We start from the raw sequence: 18,841 nt of genomic DNA, 5'->3' as shown, positions 1-18,841 counted from the left end.
TGGAGTTTGAATCTGAATCTGACTTCTTGAGAAGTTTCTTCAACTTCCTCCAGGGTCTGAGGTCCATGGACTCAGCACCAAACCCACCAGAGGGGTCATTAAAGCGCCTTGGGCTGCTCCTGTGCTGCTGCGCTGGGCTGGGCTCCTGGGACACAGGGAGCTCATGGCAGGGGCAGCGCTGCCGAGAGACAGCTCTGCCCAGGAGCAGCTCCTCTGCAAAGCGCAGCAGGGCTGAGGGCTCTGCCTGGGGATCTCAGGAGACGAGCAAGGCAGAGAGAGATTAAAGGTGGTCAGGACTGGGAGGATGACTGAGAGCTCACTGGAGGAGAAACCTTTGCAGCACTTGCCATGGTAAGTCTCTGGGTGCAGGGCAGTGCCGCTGTAGCTCCTGGAGGCATCTCCTGAAACTGGCACAGGCACAGCTTGTGGGATCTGTAAGGACGGGGCTCTTGTCAGGCCATGTTGAACAGCTCTGAAGCTGGGTGAGCACCCAGGGGTGCCCAGGGCTGTCCTGCAGAGCAGGGTCCCTGCACCCCAGGGCTGTGCTGGGGCAGGGACTCTGCCGCCTGCCAGGGTCAGCGCTCAGCCTGCCCGGGGAGATCCCATGGCAGCAGCTGTAGGGGGAAGGAGCGACCCCCGGCAGGGCAGGCAGGGAGCTTGTGGGGTTGAAGGGGGCTGTGTGGGTCAGGGCTGCTCAGAGCTCCAGATCCCCCCACAGACATGGCAGAGGGTCCTTCTGAACAACAACACTGATACAGCAACAGCTGCAAGGGAAGGAGTCTGTGCTTTCAGTCTTCCACTCTTGGTGGGCTGGGTGTGCAGTGGGAGATGAGGATTTATTTCTCTCTTTGGAGAAGACACTGAGACCCCAGTTCTCGTTAGGACTTGTCTGAGCTGCTCCTGAGCCCCTGCACACACAGAGCTGGCCCTGCACAGTGCCAGGAGGTGTGAGCAGGACAGAGCTGAGCACACAGCGGGTGGGACGGGGTCTGTGACACTGGCAGGGAGCAGACTCAGGGACAGAGACACAGCTCCAGGCAGCACAGACATGGGCAGGGAGAGGGAGATGGACCTGAAATGCTGGGGATGGGATTCAGGACCCCCCTGCAATCCCATGCAGTGCAGACACATTTCCCAGTGCAACCGCTGGTCTCCTCTCCTCCCCAGCAGACCCTCTGCCCCAAAGCCATGGGGTCCAGGTCACGAGTCTCCACCTCAGCAGCTGGACCTCCAGGTGAAGTGTTCCTGGAACGTGCTACTCAAATAAGGTGCTAAAAGTACTTGCTCTCCAGTGTCATTATGTGAGTGGCAGCAGCACAGTCGGGTCAGGAGAAGGTTCCACAGCATGCCCGTCTGCCTTTCTGTCCTTGCTTTATTTTCTGGTAGCACTGAAGTGTCCTTCCCTGATTCTCCACCTGTCCCTGGTGCTCTTGCTCTCTGGTGTTGGAATGGGAATGTGGGTCAATTTTTGTTCTGTCACCAACTCAGGGGGTCTTGCCCCAGAGGTGTGTTCATGGAAACTAGATGCCCAAGCGGCATTTTAAACTGTGATGAACTGTTTTTCTCAGCTGGTAGAAAGAGAGAATGAGCGGAAACATCCCTCCATCAGGGAGGGGGTTTTCCATGAGAAACAGCCTGTTTATTTTCCTCAGAGAAGTCTCCTCTAACTTGTCACTGTCCTTTCCTCCTATGACAGGTCCTCATGCCCACAGGCAGCAAATGTCCAACAGCAGCTCCATCACCCAGTTCCTCCTCCTGCCGTTCACAGACACACGGGAGCTGCAGCTCTTGCACTTCTGGCTCTTCTTGGGCATCTACCTGGCTGCCCTCCTGGGCAACGGCCTCATCATCATCACCATAGCCTGGGACCAGCACCTCCACACCCCCATGTACTTCTTCCTCCTCAACCTCTCCCTCCTTGACCTGGACTCCATCTCCACAATTGTCCCCAAGTCCATGGCCAGTTCCCTGTGGAACACCAGGGCCATTTCATACTTGGGATGTGCTTCTCAGCTCTTTCTGTTTGTCTTATTGACTTCAGCAGAGTATTGTCTCCTCACAGTCATGTCCTACGACCGCTATGTTGCCATCTGCAAACCCCTGCACTACGGGACCCTCCTGGGCAGCAGAGCTTGTGTCCACATGGCAGCAGCTGCCTGGGCCACTGGGTTTCTCAGTGCTCTGCTGCACACGGCCAATACATTTTCACTGCCCCTGTGCAAGGGCAATGCTGTGGACCAGTTCTTCTGTGAAATTCCCCAGATCCTCAGGCTCTCCTGCCCAGATGCCTACCTCAGAGAATCTAGGCTTATTGTTGTTGGTGTCTGTTTCTTCTTTTTTTGTTTTGTGCTCATTGTGGTGTCCTATGTGCAGATCTTCAGGGCTGTGCTGAGGATCCCCTCTGAGCAGGGACGGCACAAAGCCTTTTCCACCTGCCTCCCTCACCTGGCTGTGGTCTCTCTCTTTTTGATCACTGCCATTTTTTCCCATGTGAAGCCCCCCTCCATTTCTTCCCCATCCATAAACTTGGTGGTGTCTGTTCTGTACTCAGTGGTGCCTCCAGCAGTGAACCCCCTCATCTACAGCATGAGGAACCAAGAGCTCAAGGATGCCCTGAGGAAGCTCATGGCTGGATTCTTTTCAAAGGCATTAAACTTCCCATCTTCTGCGTATCACTCATGACATAACTCATGACAGGTCCAGTCTGTCGTTTTTATATTTTATAGTTGTATATGAATGTTTGGAGTTGGGTGAAGGTTTGTTTGATTTTGCTTTTTTAACTCTGATTATATTGCCCATAAAGAAATGTTATTATTCATCCCACTTTTAATTCTCTGTACACCTTTATAGTTCGAGTCATAGACCTTGTAAATGAGAAGTCATGCTCTCTGTGTATTTAAACAAAATAAATGACTCTGCAGTGAACTGTTTGTCTGAGATCTTTCCACCTTTGTGAAGCTCAATACGAGGTGTCTGTGTGTGAAGATGGAGGAAACAGTGACAGCACAGCAGCTCTGCCAGGCAGCACCAGCCTTGTTCTGCCCAGAGTCCTTCTCTTTTTACTTCCGCACCCTCCTTCTCAGCCCTTGTGTTGGTGCAAGACCTGAGTGCCCCCAAGGCTTGGTCACTGTCCTCCTCTGTGTCAGTCCTGTGACCAGGACAGGCAATGGGCACTTCTGTGACAGAGCTGGCCTCACAACAGCATCCCTCAGATACCGAAAACAGACTGAAGAATCTGCTCAAGAAGGGAGATCCTGTCCCTCACGTGTGGCTCAGGGCTCTTCCTGGGGCTGTGGGGAGTGCGATGCCCAGTGCAGGACAATGGTGTGACACTCCCTAGGGGTGCAAGGAGGCAATGGGGAGCCATGGCCATGACAACCATGTGTCTCCTCTTAGGCCTCGGTGGCAGGGACATCAGCCATAGCCGAGGGGACAAAGACCTTAGCTCTTTCAGGGACATCCAGCCTTGCCAGCAGCCTTGGCCATCTCCACCACTGTCCATTCCACACTGTGCCAGACCTGTGGCTGTTTCCCCACAGGCTGCAGACACCCCATTCACTTCCCCACCTTGTTCTCACCCTGGTGTGTCCCCACCTGTGCTGCTGTCTCTCCATCCTCACCAGCTGTTCCTTGAAACACAAAGCTGTGGCTGATCTGGACTCCTCTGAATGACCACAGCACTGCACACAGAATGACTTTTCTTTATCCACTCTGGACCTCCAGAGCTGCAGTTTCTGATGGTTTTCCTTTTTCATGCTGTTTCCCTCTGCCAAAAAAAAAAAAATTAAAAATTTCCATCATCTTGTAAAGTGATTTTCAAGATTTCTGAAGCTACTACTACCCTTTCTTGTCATGGTTTTACCACAACCACCAACCAAGACCATGAGAGCTGCTCACATCCTGCTCCCAGTCCCCAAGTGGGATAAGGGAGAGAACAGAAAGGGAAGGGAGAAACTTGTGGGTTTAGGAAAAAAAAAAAAAAAACAAAAAAAAACCAGTGAAAATAATACACTACTACTAATAATATTCTTATACTAAAATACACATAAAGTAAAATATATGATACTCAGTGCAATCCCCCACATAACTCCACTTGTGCCGAGCAGACAGCCCAAAAGAAGAGAGCACCCTGGTCCTGAACAGCTGATCCCAGCAAGAGAAAGTACAAGTGTAAAAGGCAGAGAGGCCCAAGGGCCAACTGAAAAACAGCAAAATGTCATAAAACTGAACTAACACTGAACTCCCAATAGAATGGAACTTCTGAACAGAGCTAACTAAAATAGCCAGAAACCCAAAACTAACTGGCTGGAAAAGGCATCTCCAGCTTTATACCAAGCATGACGCTAATGGTAGAGAATAGCTCGTTGATTGACCTGGATGTCAGTCAAGGTGCTGTCCTGTCTGTGCCCCCTCCTGCCAGTTTGCACCTGCAGCTGGACTCCAGAGAAGTCCTTGGTTTCACTGACAATAGTCAAGGTAAATGAAATAGAGATAGATAAATTAAATTAAGAAAATATACTCAGTACAATCCCTCATGTAACTCCAGTCACATGGAACAGCCAGTCCTGCAGAAGGGAGCACCATGGTCCTGAACAGCCCATCCCAGCAAGAGAGAGCAAAAGGGCAACAGGCAGAAAGGCCGAAAGGCCAACTGCAAAATGGCAGAACAGCAAAAGGCCGAACTGACATCCAACTCCTGACAGAATGAAACTTCTGAATGGAACTCACCAAACCAGCTGGAAAACCCAAAGTAATGGATGTAACAAGCCCTAAAAGCCGGCTCCAGCTTTAGACTGAACATGACGCTAATGATAGGGAATATTTCATTGGTCAGCCTGCATGTCAATCCAGGTGCTGTCCTGTTTGTGTCCCCTCCTGCCTATCTGCATCCACAGCTGGATGGTCAAAGATGTCCTTGGTTTCCTTGACAACAGCCAAGATACCAGTGAGTTCTGACATTCCTTTCATAGCAAATGGCAAACACTGTAAAGCTGCTAAAAGACAAAACGAACTCTATCCCAGGGAAGAAACAGCATTCTCTCATTATTCGCATAGTAAATCTAAACAAAAGACTGTACTGGCTATGAAAGAGAGAGGTTCAAAATGGATGAAGAAAATTAACCCAGTTTCAGTAGAAACAGCACGTTTTCTCAGCCTCCCCTTCAGCAGGCTAAAGAAGTTTGGGTCTCTCAACATCTCCACACATGACCCAGACTTTCTCTGGCCACACGACAGCTCCTCCCGTTCCTCCAGAATGGGGAACCTCACACTGGGACACACGGCTCCAGATGTGACCACACCAGTGCTGAGTCACGATGGACAATAACTGCCCTTGTCTGGGTGGCCACGCTCCTCCCAGTGCAGCCCAATGTGCTCATGGGCATGTTCCTGTTTAGCACCACTGAGAACTGGCTGAACATCCAGGCTCAGAGGGTTGTGACCAGTGGCACAAAGCCCAGCAGGAGGTACCATGAGGAGCACTGAAGGACACCATATCCCCACCCAACATCTCCTCCTACAGGTGTCTCTTGGGTCCCTGGAACCACCTCAGTGCCAACGGGGAGAGCACTGCCTCTATGGGGTGGAGGAGCTGGGGTATGGAATGAGGGTCCACGGGCAGTTTCTCCTGGTTGTTCATGCAGCAACAAGCTGGGCTGGGGGGGGATGGTCTCCAGTTTCCTGCATGCTGCTTTTTCTGGTGGAGATCACAGAGGCTGCTAGCCCTTTAGAGGACCCAGGACAGGCCTTGCCCTTCTTCTGGTCACAACTGGACCCCAGTTCTCCAGCTTGGCCCCAGCTCAGGAGCCTTGTCTAGGGGAGACTTTTGGGGTAAGGTTGACAAGAGGGGTGCATAAGTTTGTCTTAAGGACATGTGATGAGCACCAGGACTGAAGTGCCAGAGCATAAGGACCGGCATTTTTCTCTCTCTGGTGCTCCTGGCCCCATCCCCACAGGGCCCCAACCTGGCACTGATGCTATGCAGAGCAGGTTGGCTGCAGAACCATGGGGTGACTGCACACTGGTTGTGCTGCTCAGTGAGGGACACAGATGCAACTGGCTGGGCTGCACTGTCACTGAGTTCTTTCCTGGGGGTCTAAAGCTCTGGAATGGGTCCAGAGCATTTCTTGGGACCCAGTGGGTTTTCTGCTCATTTCGGTTCAGCAATGCCTTCCTTGTCCTTCAGGTTCCCAGAAACTGGTCCAGGAAGATGCTGCCTATCCCACTCCCAGGGACAGAGGTAGGCTGACCAGCCCTTAATTCTTCAAATCCTCCTTCAGGCCCTTCTTGAAGATGGCTTGACATCTTCCTTCCCCAAGGACCTCAGAACTTCTCTGATTCTGCTGTCACTCTTGAAAGCACAATCCAGAATCACGGGCAAGGGTGATGTAGCAGACAGGAGCACTTGCAATGAGCCGTCCCAGCAGCTGAGATGAATGTCACTGGGCCACTGAGGTTTGTTCCTGGAGTCACACACAGAAATGCCAGGGTTCCATCAGGCATCCATATCTGAGTTGGTCTGAGAACTCATGCATGCTCAGAGTCTGACCCTTTTACACATAGGGGCCATAGTCTCAGTTTCTCTCTGGCCTCCTGTTGCCACTCCAAAGGGATGGGAGACACCTCAGCACTGTGGTGTGTCACCTGCTCTGCACTCATCTGAGATGTCCCACGCCATGAGGAATGGACACAAGGACCTCAGTTCAAGGAAGAAGATCCAGTGGGTGGTTTCCCGTGGGCTGTTACTCCCCATGTGAAGTGATCTTGAGACACTGTCTGTCCCACAGGCCTTCATGGAACTCCCGGGATTAGCTGATGTCCTTAGTGTTCACCTGGGTTCATCTCACCTCACATACATGATGTGCATGGTCACATCTCATCTGTACAATGCAGACACGGACTTCTGACCTACTCATTCAGGAACAAATTCTCCAAGCTGCTGTGGAAATGGAGGGGCCAGTCCATGACGATGCCCTGGCGCAGCTTCTGTGGGGTGTCCAGTGCACAGGGGCATAGCCCAGCCCCTGCTCTGCTGGTCCTGCAGGTCTCTGGCAGGAGCCTGGCTGTGAGAGGACACTGCTGTGTGCCAGCTCTGCACACAGACTGTTTATCTGCAAAATGGTGTTTTCAACTGTGGGACACTTTCTTGCTCATATGTTTGAGAGAAGGTTTGGAAGAAGAGCCAAACCTTCCGGCCCTGCCCTGAGGAGATCACCTTTCTATCTGGAAAGGCTGTTCTGGGGCCAGCTCTGTCACAGCAGTGCCCATTGCCTGTCCCTGCCTGCGCTCACAGGACTGACACACAGCAGGACCGTGACAAAGCTGCCAGAGCACTCAGGCCTTGCACCAACACCAGGGATGAGAAGGAGAGTGTGGGAGTGGAACCAGAACAGCTCTGGAAGAACAAGCACTGGTGCTCCCTTCCAGCTCTTCTCCCCTCCTCCCATGCACACAGGAACTGTCCCTGCAGCTCCAATCAGGCCTTCGTGAAAGGAACCCATGAAAAAGAGTCACTACTTTGTGTTTAAATACAAAAGAGCATGGCCAGTGATTATAAAAGTAAAGCAGAAAAGCACTTTGAAAGGGGATGGCAGCATTTTCACAATTTAATAAACACCACCAAGAAACTATAGAGATGACAGGCTGGGCCTATAATTAGTTTCATTAAAAATCTGATATAGAAGCAGATGGGCAGTTTGTTGCTTCGTAACAGACTAAGATCAGACTTTCGACAGGGCATCTTTGAGCTGCTGGTTATTGTGTTGTTTTTTTTTTTTTTTTTCTGCAGATATTCTATCTTCAAATACGTGTCCAGGGGAAAGGCTCATTGAATCATAGAGTCAGTTAGGTTTGAAGAGAGCCCTGAACATCTTGTTTCACTCTCCTTCCCAAAACAGGGTGACCAGGTGAGGTTGTTCAAGGTTCCACTCAGCTTTGCATCATCTCCATCACAGCACAGAAGGGAGAATAAAGACCTTCAGCAGTTTTGGCCCAAATGCTGGGGGATGACACACTAACTGCACAGAGGACACTGCATCACAGATGCTATTTGGGCTTGATGTTTCAGTGAACTTCCCACCAAGCATCCACTTCTTCATCACAAACAGCATCAATCGGTCTATAAGGACACCACGAGAGACCATGTCCAAGGCATAGCACAATTTCATACACACAACATGCCTGTCTTTCCCCTGCCCATTTTGGTTCACAAGTCTCTTTCTTGTCCTTCAAGTGCCTGCAGATGGCTGCACGAGGACTTGTCCCATCACCTTCCCAGGGACAGAGACAAGCTGAGCAGCCTGTGATTCTCCCCATTCTCCTTCCTGCCTTTCTTGAAGATGGGTTTGACGGATGTCAGGACCTCCTCGATTGCGCTGTCATTTTGAAAACACAATCCAGAATCACAGGGCAACTGAGGTGAATCTCACAAGGTCAGTGGGGGTTTGTTCCCAGAGTCACACACAGAAATGTCAGGGTTGTGCCAGGTGTCCATAACTGAGTTGGCTTTGTGGACTCTCATCTGAGGCAGAATGATAGAATCATAGAATACTCTGATAGGAAGAGAGCCTTGGGATCATTCAGTCCAACCATAGCCCAGCTCTCGCACTAAACCATGTCCCTGAGAACCTCGTCTAAACACCTTTAAACCCCTCCAGGGGTGGTGACTCCCCCACTGCCCTGGGCCGCCTGTTCCAATGCCTGACAACCCTTTCCGGGAAATACTTTTTTCCTCATATCCAATCTAAACCTCCCCTGGTGCAAATTGCGGCCAATTCCTCTTGTCCTATCACTTGCTACTTGGGAGAAGAGACCAACACCCTCCATGTTCAACCTCCTCTCAGGCAGTTGTGGACAGTGAGAAGGTCTCCCCTCAGCCTCCTCCAGGCTGAACAGCCCCAGCTCCTTCAACCACTCCTCATCACACTTGTGCTCCAGTCCCTCAGCAGCTTTGTCGCCTCCTCTGCACTCTCTCTAGTACCTCAATGTCCTTCTTGAGATGAGGGGCCCAAAATTGAACACAGGATTCAAGATGCGGCCTCACCAGTGCTGAGCACAGTGGCACAATCACTTCTCTAGTCCTGCTGGCCACACTATTGCTGATACAAGCCCGGATGCTGTTGGTCTTTTTGGCCACCTGGAAACATTCTGGCTCATATTCAGCCAGCTATCGATCAACACCCGCACATCCCTTTCCACCAGGCAGCTTTACAGCCACTCCTCCCTGAGCCTCTAGCGCTGCCTGGGGTTGTTGTGACCCAAGTGTAGGACCCAGCACTTGGCTTTGTTAAGCCTCAGACAATAGGGGGCAGTTCTTCTGTGAAATCCCCCAGATCCTCAAGCTTTCCTGCTCACACTCCTGCCTCAGGGAAGTTGAGCTCCTTGTGGTTAGTCTCTTAGCAATAATTGGGTGTTTTGTTTTCATTCTTTTCTCCTATGTGCAGATCTTCAGGGCCGTGCTGAGGATCCCCTCTGAGCAGGGACGGCACAAAGCCTTTTCCACCTGCCTCCCTCACCTGGCCGTGGTCTCCCTGTTTTTCAGCACTGTCATGTTTGCCTAACTGAAGCCCCCGTCCATCTCCTCCCCATCCCTGGACCTGGTGGTGTCTGTTCTGTACTCAGTGGAGCCTCCAGCAGTGAACCCCCTCATCTACAGTATGAGGAACCAGCAGCTCCCTCAGCCTCCTATTCTCAAGGCTGAACAGCCCCAGCTCCCTCAACCGCTGCTCATAAGACTGGTGCTCCAGACCCTTCACCAGCCTTGTTACCCTCCTCTGAACTCTCTCCAGCACCTCGATGTCTTCCTTGCCATGAGGGGCCTAAAACTGACCCCATGATTCAAGGTGCAGCCTCACCAGTGCCCAGTACAAAGGGATGATCACTTCTCTAGTCCTGCTAAAGCTCTGATTGAATCAAGGCTTGAACACCTTGGTGTGACCCAGTTTGTGACAGGTTGGACTGCAGACTCCTGAGGTCCCTTCAACCTCAGTTCTCTCATGATCCCATTGTGATGTTGGGCTCTGTTTCTAACTGAAGCAGAGCAGGCGATGATGGAACAGGATCCACCTGTGCTGTAGGTGACCATCTAAACCAACATCTCAGCCAGTGAACCAGCCAACACCTCAGTGTGACTCGCTCTGGGCAAAGTGTGAGGAGTCCTGGGCAGGGAAGGTTCAGAGGTCATGGGGCGCTGTGCAAGACACAAAATTCTCTTGGCTTCATGCCTGCAGGTGCATCAGATGTCAGTTGATGTCAATGAAAATTAAAATAAGAATAACTGAAGACAAAGATCCAAAGCAGAGGATGGTGTCAAAAATTATTTATTTATTTAGTTAGTTTATTTTAAGGTCCTTGTAGGGGAGTTTCTTTTCTTTGAAAAGGAAATAGTTTTCCAGAACTGGGCATGGATTTAGGACACAAATGTCTTCAGCTCCAGGGACACAAACACCTGGTGCCAGTGTAGATGCCCTGGGAACCCCTGCCCAGGCTCCACCTGCACTGCAAGGTGCTCTGGTCTCCCCAGGTCCTGTGTGATAGATGCCAATCCCAGGCCAGCCCCTCAGGTACACTGGGGCCCTAAAATGGCACTGGCTGTTTATGGTGAGAAAATTGATGACTCATGTTTGTCTCGAAATGTGCACTTTCTTGTTGTTGTTCTTGTTTCTGGTTTGTTTTGTTGGTTTTGTTGCTGTTTTGTTGTTGGTTTTGTTTGTTGTTTAATTGGTTTGAGGGTTTTTTTGCTTTGGTTTTGTGGGGATTTTGTTTCCTTTGTTTGGTTGGTTTGTTTGTTCGATTGGAGATCTTTGTTTAGTTGTTTTTTTAACATATTAAAATTTAAAAGAAAAAAAGCCAAAAAGTGAATTATGGGGAAGTGCACCAAGGGTAGGAGAGGAAATACTGGTCTTCCCCTGTACTTCTATTACCAACACTCTAGTATTTCATCTCCCTCGTCATTCAGGAGTTCCCACCTCTCCTAATTAAATGTCCCTGTCCAAGGACAACTTTCCAGCACTGTCTGGACGTTTGCCCTTCCCAGTGCTCCCAGTTTTCTCCTCCACTCGCTGTTTGGTCGTTCAGTGGCCTCTCAACTGTCTGGTTTCTGCTTTGAGCTTCAGGGAGTTACAAACTTGCCCCATTCTTCAGAGCTCTAATTAACATGGCAGTCAACACGTTCATTGTGTTTATTTCTATCCTTTCCTATCTCTCTGTCTAAACCAGTTCTTGTGGGGGTGTCCCTTGTGGATGCTGGACCTCATCAGATCCAGCTTACACACACAGCTGAGGAGAGTGTTTTGCTGTTTATTGAACTGTGCAGTGTTTGCACAGGAGAGCAGGTGGAGCTGGTGCACAGGAGCTGCAGCATCTCCTGCAGAGCTCAGTGGAGAAGTCTGATGTAGGAAAAGTGATGCAATCTCTGGTGGCCAATGAGGGAACCGGCAGACTGGGGGTGGGTGTGAGGAGTCAGGTTGTCCATACAGTGTCCAGCCTCAAGGGACTGTTCTCCTGCCTGTCCAGATGTCTTCAGGAGACCCTCTGGATTAGTGTCCAGTGTAGAATGCTGCTGTAACTTCTTCTATACACTGAAAAATGACAGAAAATACCCTTGAAAGAAAAACCCTCCTTTATGAAATCTTCTTCGAAACCTTCATCAGCAAGTGTCCCATTGAAACCTCTCCAGTTAGTTCTACAAGGCTTGAAGATTTGAAGAAAATTAGAGAAAGAAACATCACTCATTAGGACTTTCTGTGTTTTAATGAGCCCCATGGTGTATTTGGTGCTGAGTCCATGAACCTCAGATACCAAGGACACACTGAAGAATCTGCTCAAGAAGTCCAAGTCAGAAGCAAACTCCAAAATACCTTGAAGCATTAATGGGCCCCACTGAGGGCTGTTACTGAAAGGCCTCCCCAGGGACTCGTTAGAGCAGATAATTGGAGGCAGTGATTGCATCAGGCAAAGGCAAAGTGCAGCAGCTCTGATGCTGAGAAAACCCTTGGTTTGTCTGATGAAGGACAATGGCCAAGCCTTGAGGCCCTGCCCCTAGGAAGGGAGATCCTGTCCCTCACGTGTGGCTCAGGGCTCTTCCTGGGACTGTGGGGAGTGCGATGCCCAGTGCAGGACAATGGTGTGACACTCCCTGGGGGTGCAAGGAGGCAATGGGGTGCCATGGCCATGACAACCATGTGTCTCCTCTTAGACCTTGCTGGCAGGGACATCAGCCATAGCCAAGGGGACAAAGACCTTGGCTCTTTCAGGGGCATCCAGCCTTGCCAGCGCCCTAGGCCATGTCCACCACAGTCCATCCTGCACTGTCCCAGGCCTGTGGCTGTTTCCCCACAGGCTGCAGACACCCCGTGCGCTTCCCCACCTTGTTCTCACCCCAGTGTGTCCCCACCTGTGCTTCTGTCTCTCCATCCTCACCAGCTGTTTCTGGAAACACAAAGCCATGCCTGATCCAGAGTCCCTCTGAATGACCACAGCACTGCGCTCAGAATGACAATTCTTTATCCTGAGCTCCACTCTGGACCTCCAGAGCTGCAGTTTCTGATGGCTTTCCTTTCTCATGCTGTTTCCCACTACAAAAAAAAAAAAAAAAAAAAGTGCCATCATCTTGGAAAGTGATTTTCAAGAGTTCTTGAGCCACTACTATCCTTCCCTCTCAATGTTCTACCCCAACCAGCAACTAAGACCACAATAACTGCTCTCACGTACTCCCCCAACCTATTAAGTGCGATATGGAAGATAACCGAAGGGAATGGAGAAACCCATGGGTTCAGAAATAGCATTTTAATAAGACAATAAAAATAGTATAATATACTACTACTACTATGTATATAATTAAATGAAATGAAATTTAAAAACTAAAATGAAATATAAAAAATCAAACTAAATTAAATTAAGAAAATATACTCAGTGCAATCCATCATGTAACTCCAGTCACACGGAACAGCCAGTCCTGGAGAAAGGAGCACCTTGGTCCCAAACAACCAATCCCAGCAAGTCAGAGCAAAAAGGCCCAAGGGCCAACTGCAAAATGGCAGAACAGCAAAAAACTCACTCAAAACTCCCAACAGAATGGAACTTTCAAACTAAACTAACCAAAGTACCTGGCAAATCTGAACTAACGGAAGTAACCAGCCAGAAATGTCAGCTCCAGCTTTATACTGAGCATGACACTAATTGTAGGTGTGGGAATATAAGGGAAGATTGGCAAGAAGGAGATTTGTAAATACACTTAAGTGACTGTACCGAGTTTAGAAAACACAAATCACACTAATTTAGGTTTAGCCTTGTGTGCTTCACAAGTTGAACCTCTGTCTTTATAGAACATAGACTTGTGAAATCTTAAAGGCACCTCCTCAAACATCCTTGAAATTCCTGCTCCACTCAATGACAAGAAGATGTGCCAGGGGAGGGTCAGGTTGGACATGAGGAAAAGGTTCTTCCCCCAGAGGTGCTGGACACTGAACAGGCTCCCCAGGGAGGTGTCACGGCCCCAACCTGACAGTGTTCAAGGAGAGACTGGACACCGTCCTCAGACACACGGGGTGACCTGTGGGGTGTCCTGTGCAGGGACAGGAGTTGGATTTGATGATCCTTGTGGGTCCTTCCAACTCAGGACATTCTATGATTCTGTGAAACACTAGGTCAAAAGTCCATGTTTTCATTGTACACATGAGATGTAAACACATGGCTCAGGGCTCTTCCTGGGACTGTGGGATGTGGGTGTGCAAGGCCCAGGGAAGGACAACACTGGTACAACAACTTCCAGCTTCCCCATGGGGCTGCAAGAAGGCAATGAGGCCCCAGTGCCATGAGGACATCATGTCTTCTCCTGGGCCTCAGTGGCAGAGACAACTGCCATGGCCAAGGGGACACAGACCTGGGTCCTGTGGGTCCCTCCCAGCCTTACAGCGCCCTTTCCCATCTCCACCACAGGCTGTTCTACACGGTGCTACCCCTGCCCCTCTTTCCCTGCAGGCTGCAGACACCCATCTCGCTTCCCCACCTGCTCTCACCCCAGCATTTCTGCACCTTCACTGATGTGTCTGCACCCTCACTGGCTGCTCTTTGGAACATAAACCATGGGCTGATCCAGCTCCCTCTGGGTCACCTCTTGCCCCACAGCACTGCCCTTCCAGTGACATTTCTTACTCCTGATAAACAGTCTCCACTTTCCAATCTGCACTTGGTGGCTTTGTTTTTTTTTTCTCTGCTGCTTTTTCCCACTACTTTGGAAGCTTTACCGCCTCAGAAACTGCCCATCACGCAGAGATCCCAACCTGTTATTCTCCATGTGGTCTTGCACTTGACCAGAGAGAAGTAACCTCACCATGATCTCCTAAATCCCATGAGTGCTGCTGGCCTTTCAGCTTCTCTGATTCACATGACCATGTCCCTGCTGCTGTCCCGTCATGTTCTCAGGTGGGATGGATGTGACAACCTGTCTCCAAGGGCTCTTCCTGGGTAGGATCTGTCATACTTAGGCTGAGGTTCTTTCCCAGCCATGTCCCTGCTGCTGGGCTGTCACCTCCAGAGACAGAACTGGCCTCACTGTCCCCTTCACAGCCACATGATTCTGCCTGGATTATGAGTGTCTGAGACACAACTGACCTCATAATACCACACCCATCCATCCCCCTCCTTAGCACCCAGGGCCTGACCAAGACTGAACCATGCTCTACATAGTCCTACACCTGCCCCTCTTTTCCTACAGGCTGTAGATACCCATCTCACTTCCTTGCCTTGCTTGAAGAGAGTCCTTGTCTCACTCATCTTGTCTCACTTTCCTGCTCAAGGCTGGGTGAACACTGTCCTGTTCAAGGCCTTGACCCATCTTTGCATCACCGTCAAAAGAGTTAAAATCGCATTCTACAGGAGGACATGTCCAATCCCTTCCCAGGGACAGAGAAAGGCTGACCAGGCTCCCAATGCCTTTGCTTGCCTTTCTTGAATATGGTTTTGATTTCTGCCTTTTCCAAGGAGCCCAGAACCTCCTTAATTACCCTGTTTCTTATGAGAGCACAATCCAGAATCCCAGGCAAGGGTGAAAGAGCAGACTGGAGCCCTGGCAATGATCCTGTCCAAGGAAGCTGAGATCAGTCTCACTGGGGCAGTGGGGTTTGTTCCTGGAGTCACACACAGAAATGTCAGGTTCTGTCAGGCGTCCATGTCTGAGCTGGCCTCGTGGACTGCTTCTGTACCCAGGGATGTTCAGAGACAGAGTCTGTCCCTTTTACGCATAGAGGCCGTAGTCTCAGTTTCTCTCTGGCCTCCTGTTGCCACTCCCAAAGGATGGGAGGCACCTCAGCTTTGTGGTGTGTCACCTGCTCTGCACTCATCTGAGATGTCCCATGTCATGAGAAATGGACACGGGGATCACAGTTGGAGGATGCACAACCCAGTGTTGCATTCAGGTGGTTTCCCATAGGATGTTTCTGCCAACATGAAGTGACCTCGAGACATTGTCTGTCCCACTGAACTCTCTTCATGGAAATATCAGGAATAGCTGATGCTGTTTATGCTCACTTGGGCTCATCTCACCTCACATACATGATGTGCGTGCTCACATCTCATTTGTACGATGCAAACATGGATTGCTGATCTGCTCATTCAGTGTGCCTCCATGGAAGGAAGAGCAACCTCTGTGAGCTGGGGAGAGAGGCCAGAGCTAGAAATGGTGGTTGTGAGGGGCCAGTCCATGACGATGCCCTGGGGCAGCTTCTGTGGGGTGTCCAGTGCACAGGGGCACAGCCCAGCCCCTGCTCTGCTGGTCCTGCAGGTCTCTGGCAGGAGCCTGGCTGTGAGAGGACACTGCTGTGTGCCAGCCCTGCACACACACACTGTTCAGCTGTACACTGGTGTTTAATCTGTGGTCACTTTTCTGGGCACGTTCTTGAGAGCATCTTTGTAAGAAGAGCTAAACCTTCACACCCTGCCCTGATGAGATCACCTTTCTATCTGGAAAGGCTGTTGTGAGTCCAGCTCTGTGACACAAGCACCCATTGCCTGTCCCTGCCTGCGCTCACAGGACTGACACACAGCAGGACCGTGACAAAGCTGCCAGAGCACTCAGGCCTTGCACCAACACAAGGGATGAGAAGGAGAGTGTGGAGTGGAACCAGAACAGCTCTGAAAGAACAAGCGCTGGTGCTCCCTGGCAGAGCTGCATTGCTGGACTTTTTTCCCTTCCATCCATGCACACAGGAACTGTCCTTGCAGCTCTAGAAAGGTTTTGTTGAAAGGATGTCAACTAAAAAATTTGGTGAAGGACCCTTTATTTTCCTTAAACACAGAGAGCACAATTCCTCACTGACACAGACACTCAGTGTGAAAACAAAAGCAGGCAGTGAATTACAAAGGGAATTAAAATATTATCATAATAACAAAACCACAACTAGAGACAGAAAAAACTGCACACATAATGATCCTGCAAGGAGTTAGATTGTAACTCTTATATAGAAGACAGAGACAGTTTATAGCTTCAGAAGAAATCCAGTCATTTGTTTCCAGAGGGCATCCTTGAGCTCCTGGTTCCTCATGCTGTAGATGAGGGGGTTCACTGCTGGAGGCACCACTGAGTACAGAACAGACACCACCAGATCCAGGAATGGGGAGGAGATGGAGGGGGGCTTCAGGTAGGCAGACATGGCAGTGCTGACAAACAGGGAGACCACGGCCAGGTGGGGGAGGCAGGTGGAAAAGGCTTTGTGCCGTCCCTGCTCAGAGGGGATCCTCAGCACGGCCCTGAAGATCTGCACATAGGAGAAAAGAATGAAAACAAAACACATAAAAGATAAACAGGCACTGACCACCATAAGCCCAAGTTCCCTGAGGTAGGAGTGTGAGCAGGAGAGCTTGAGGATCTGGGGGATTTCACAGAAGAACTGGTCCAGGGCATTGCCCTTGCACAGGGGCAGTGAAAATGTATTGGCTGTGTGCAGCAGAGCAGTGAGAAACCCAGTGGCCCAGGCAGCTGCTGCCATGTGGACACAAGCTCTGCTGCCCAGGAGGGTCCCGTAGTGCAGGGGTTTGCAGATGGCAACGTAGCGGTCGTAGGACATGATAGTGAGGAGATAAAACTCTGCTGAAGCTAAAAAGAAAAATAGAAAGAGTTGTGTAGCACATCCTGCATAGGAAATGACCCTGGTATCCCACAGAGAGTTGGCCATGGACTTGGGGACAGTGGTGGAGATGCAGCCCAGGTCGAGGAGGGCGAGGTTGAGCAGGAAGAAGTACATGGGGGTGTGGAGGTGCTGGTCCCAGGCTATGGTGGTGATGATGAGGCCGTTGCCCAGGAGGGCAGCCAGGTAGATGCCCAGGAAGAGCCAGAAGTGCAAGAGCTGCAGCTCCCGTGTGTCTGCGAACAGCAGGAGGAGGAACTGGGTGATGGAGCTGCTGTTGGACATTGGCTGCCTGTGGGCACGAGGACCTGTGCAAGGAGGAAAGACAGTTACATGTTAGGAGTGACGTCTCTGAGGAAAATAAACATGCTGTTTCTCATGAAAAACCCCCTCCCTGATGGAAGGGAGGTTTCCGCTCATTCTCTCTTTCTACTAAGTTTGAATAGCAGTTCATCACAGCTTAAAATGCAGCTTGGGCATCTAGATACCATGAACACACCTCTGGGTCAAGACCCCCTGTGTTGGTGTCAGAACAAAAACTGACCCACAGTGCCACCCCAACCCCAGAGAGCAAGAGCACCAGGGACAGGTGGAGAAACAGGGAAGGACACTGCAGTGCTACCAGAAAATAAAGCAAGGACAGAAAGGCAGACGGGCATGCTGTGGAACCTTCTCCTTACCCGGCTGTGCTGTTGCCACTCACATAATGACACTGTGAAGCAAGTACTTTTAGCACCTTTTTTGAGTACCACGTTGCAGGAACCCTTCACCTGGAGGTCCAGCTGCTGAGGTGGAGACTCGTGACCTGGACTTCGGGGCAGAGGGTCTGCTGGGGAGGAGAGGAGACCAGGGGTTGCACTGGGAAATGTGTCTGCACTGCAGGGGATGACAGGGGGTCCTGAATCCTGTCTCAAGCATTTCAGGTTGTAGCTCCCTCTCCCTGCCCACGTCTTTGCTGCCTGCAGCTGTGTCTCTGTCCCTGAGTCTGCTCCCTGTCAGTGTCACAGACCCCGTCCCACCCGCTGTGTGCACAGTCTGTCCTGCTCACACCTCCTGGCACTGCGCAGGGGCAGCTCTGTGTGTGCAGGGGCTCAGGAGCAGCTCAGACACGTCCTAACGAGAACTGGGGTCTCAGTGTCTTCTCCAAAGAGAGAAATAAATCCCCATCTCCCACTGCACACCCAGACAACCAAGAGTGGAAAACTGAAAGCACACACTGCTTCCCTTCTGGCTGTTCCTGTATTGATGTCCTTGTTCTGAAGGACCCTCTGCCATGTCTGTGGGGTTGATCTGGAGCTCTGAGCAGCCCTGACCTACACAGCCCCCTTCAACCCCACAAGCTCCCTGCCTGCCCTGCCGGGGGTCGCTCCTTCCACCCACAGCTGCTGCCATGGGATCTCCCGGGCAGGCTGAGCGCTGACCCTGGCAGGCGGCAGAGACCCTGCCCGGCACAGCCCTGGGGTGCAGGGACCCTGCTCTGCAGGACAGCCCTGGGCACCCCTGGGTGCTCACCCGGCTTCACAGTGTTCAACATGGCCTGACAAGAGCCCCGTCCTTACAGATCCCACAAGCTGTGCCTGTGCCAGTTTTAGGAGATGCCTCCAGGAGCTACAGCTGCACTGCCCTGCACCAGAGACTTACCATGGCAAGGGCTGCAAAGGTTTCTCCTCCAGTGAGCTCTCAGTCATCCTCCCAGTCCTGACCACCTTTAATCTCTCTCT

The 18,841-nt window shown here is 50.9% G+C and overlaps 1 protein-coding gene and 1 pseudogene across 2 annotated transcripts; one reads left to right on the top strand and one right to left on the bottom strand.

Annotated features, from left to right (window-relative positions):
• Nucleotides 1-1,719: 1,719 nt before the first annotated feature.
• LOC309452592 (olfactory receptor 14A16-like) lies at nt 1,720-2,682 on the top strand (the record flags this gene model as incomplete). The annotated part of the gene is made up of 1 exon (XM_082077214.1): nt 1,720-2,682. The coding sequence occupies one exon, from the start codon at nt 1,720-1,722 to the stop codon at nt 2,680-2,682; it is 963 nt and encodes a 320-aa protein (XP_081933340.1).
• A 13,680-nt stretch (nt 2,683-16,362) lies between these two features.
• Nucleotides 16,363-17,405, bottom strand: LOC309452591 (olfactory receptor 14A16-like; annotated as a pseudogene). The gene has a single exon. The product of its transcript is annotated as an olfactory receptor 14A16-like (transcript).
• Nucleotides 17,406-18,841: the final 1,436 nt, after the last annotated feature.

Source organism: Streptopelia decaocto (genome assembly GCF_964273445.1).
Source record: "Streptopelia decaocto genome assembly, contig: HAP1_SCAFFOLD_65, whole genome shotgun sequence".
NCBI lineage: Eukaryota > Metazoa > Chordata > Aves > Columbiformes > Columbidae > Streptopelia > Streptopelia decaocto.
This window is presented reverse-complemented; position numbering and strand designations above follow the sequence as displayed.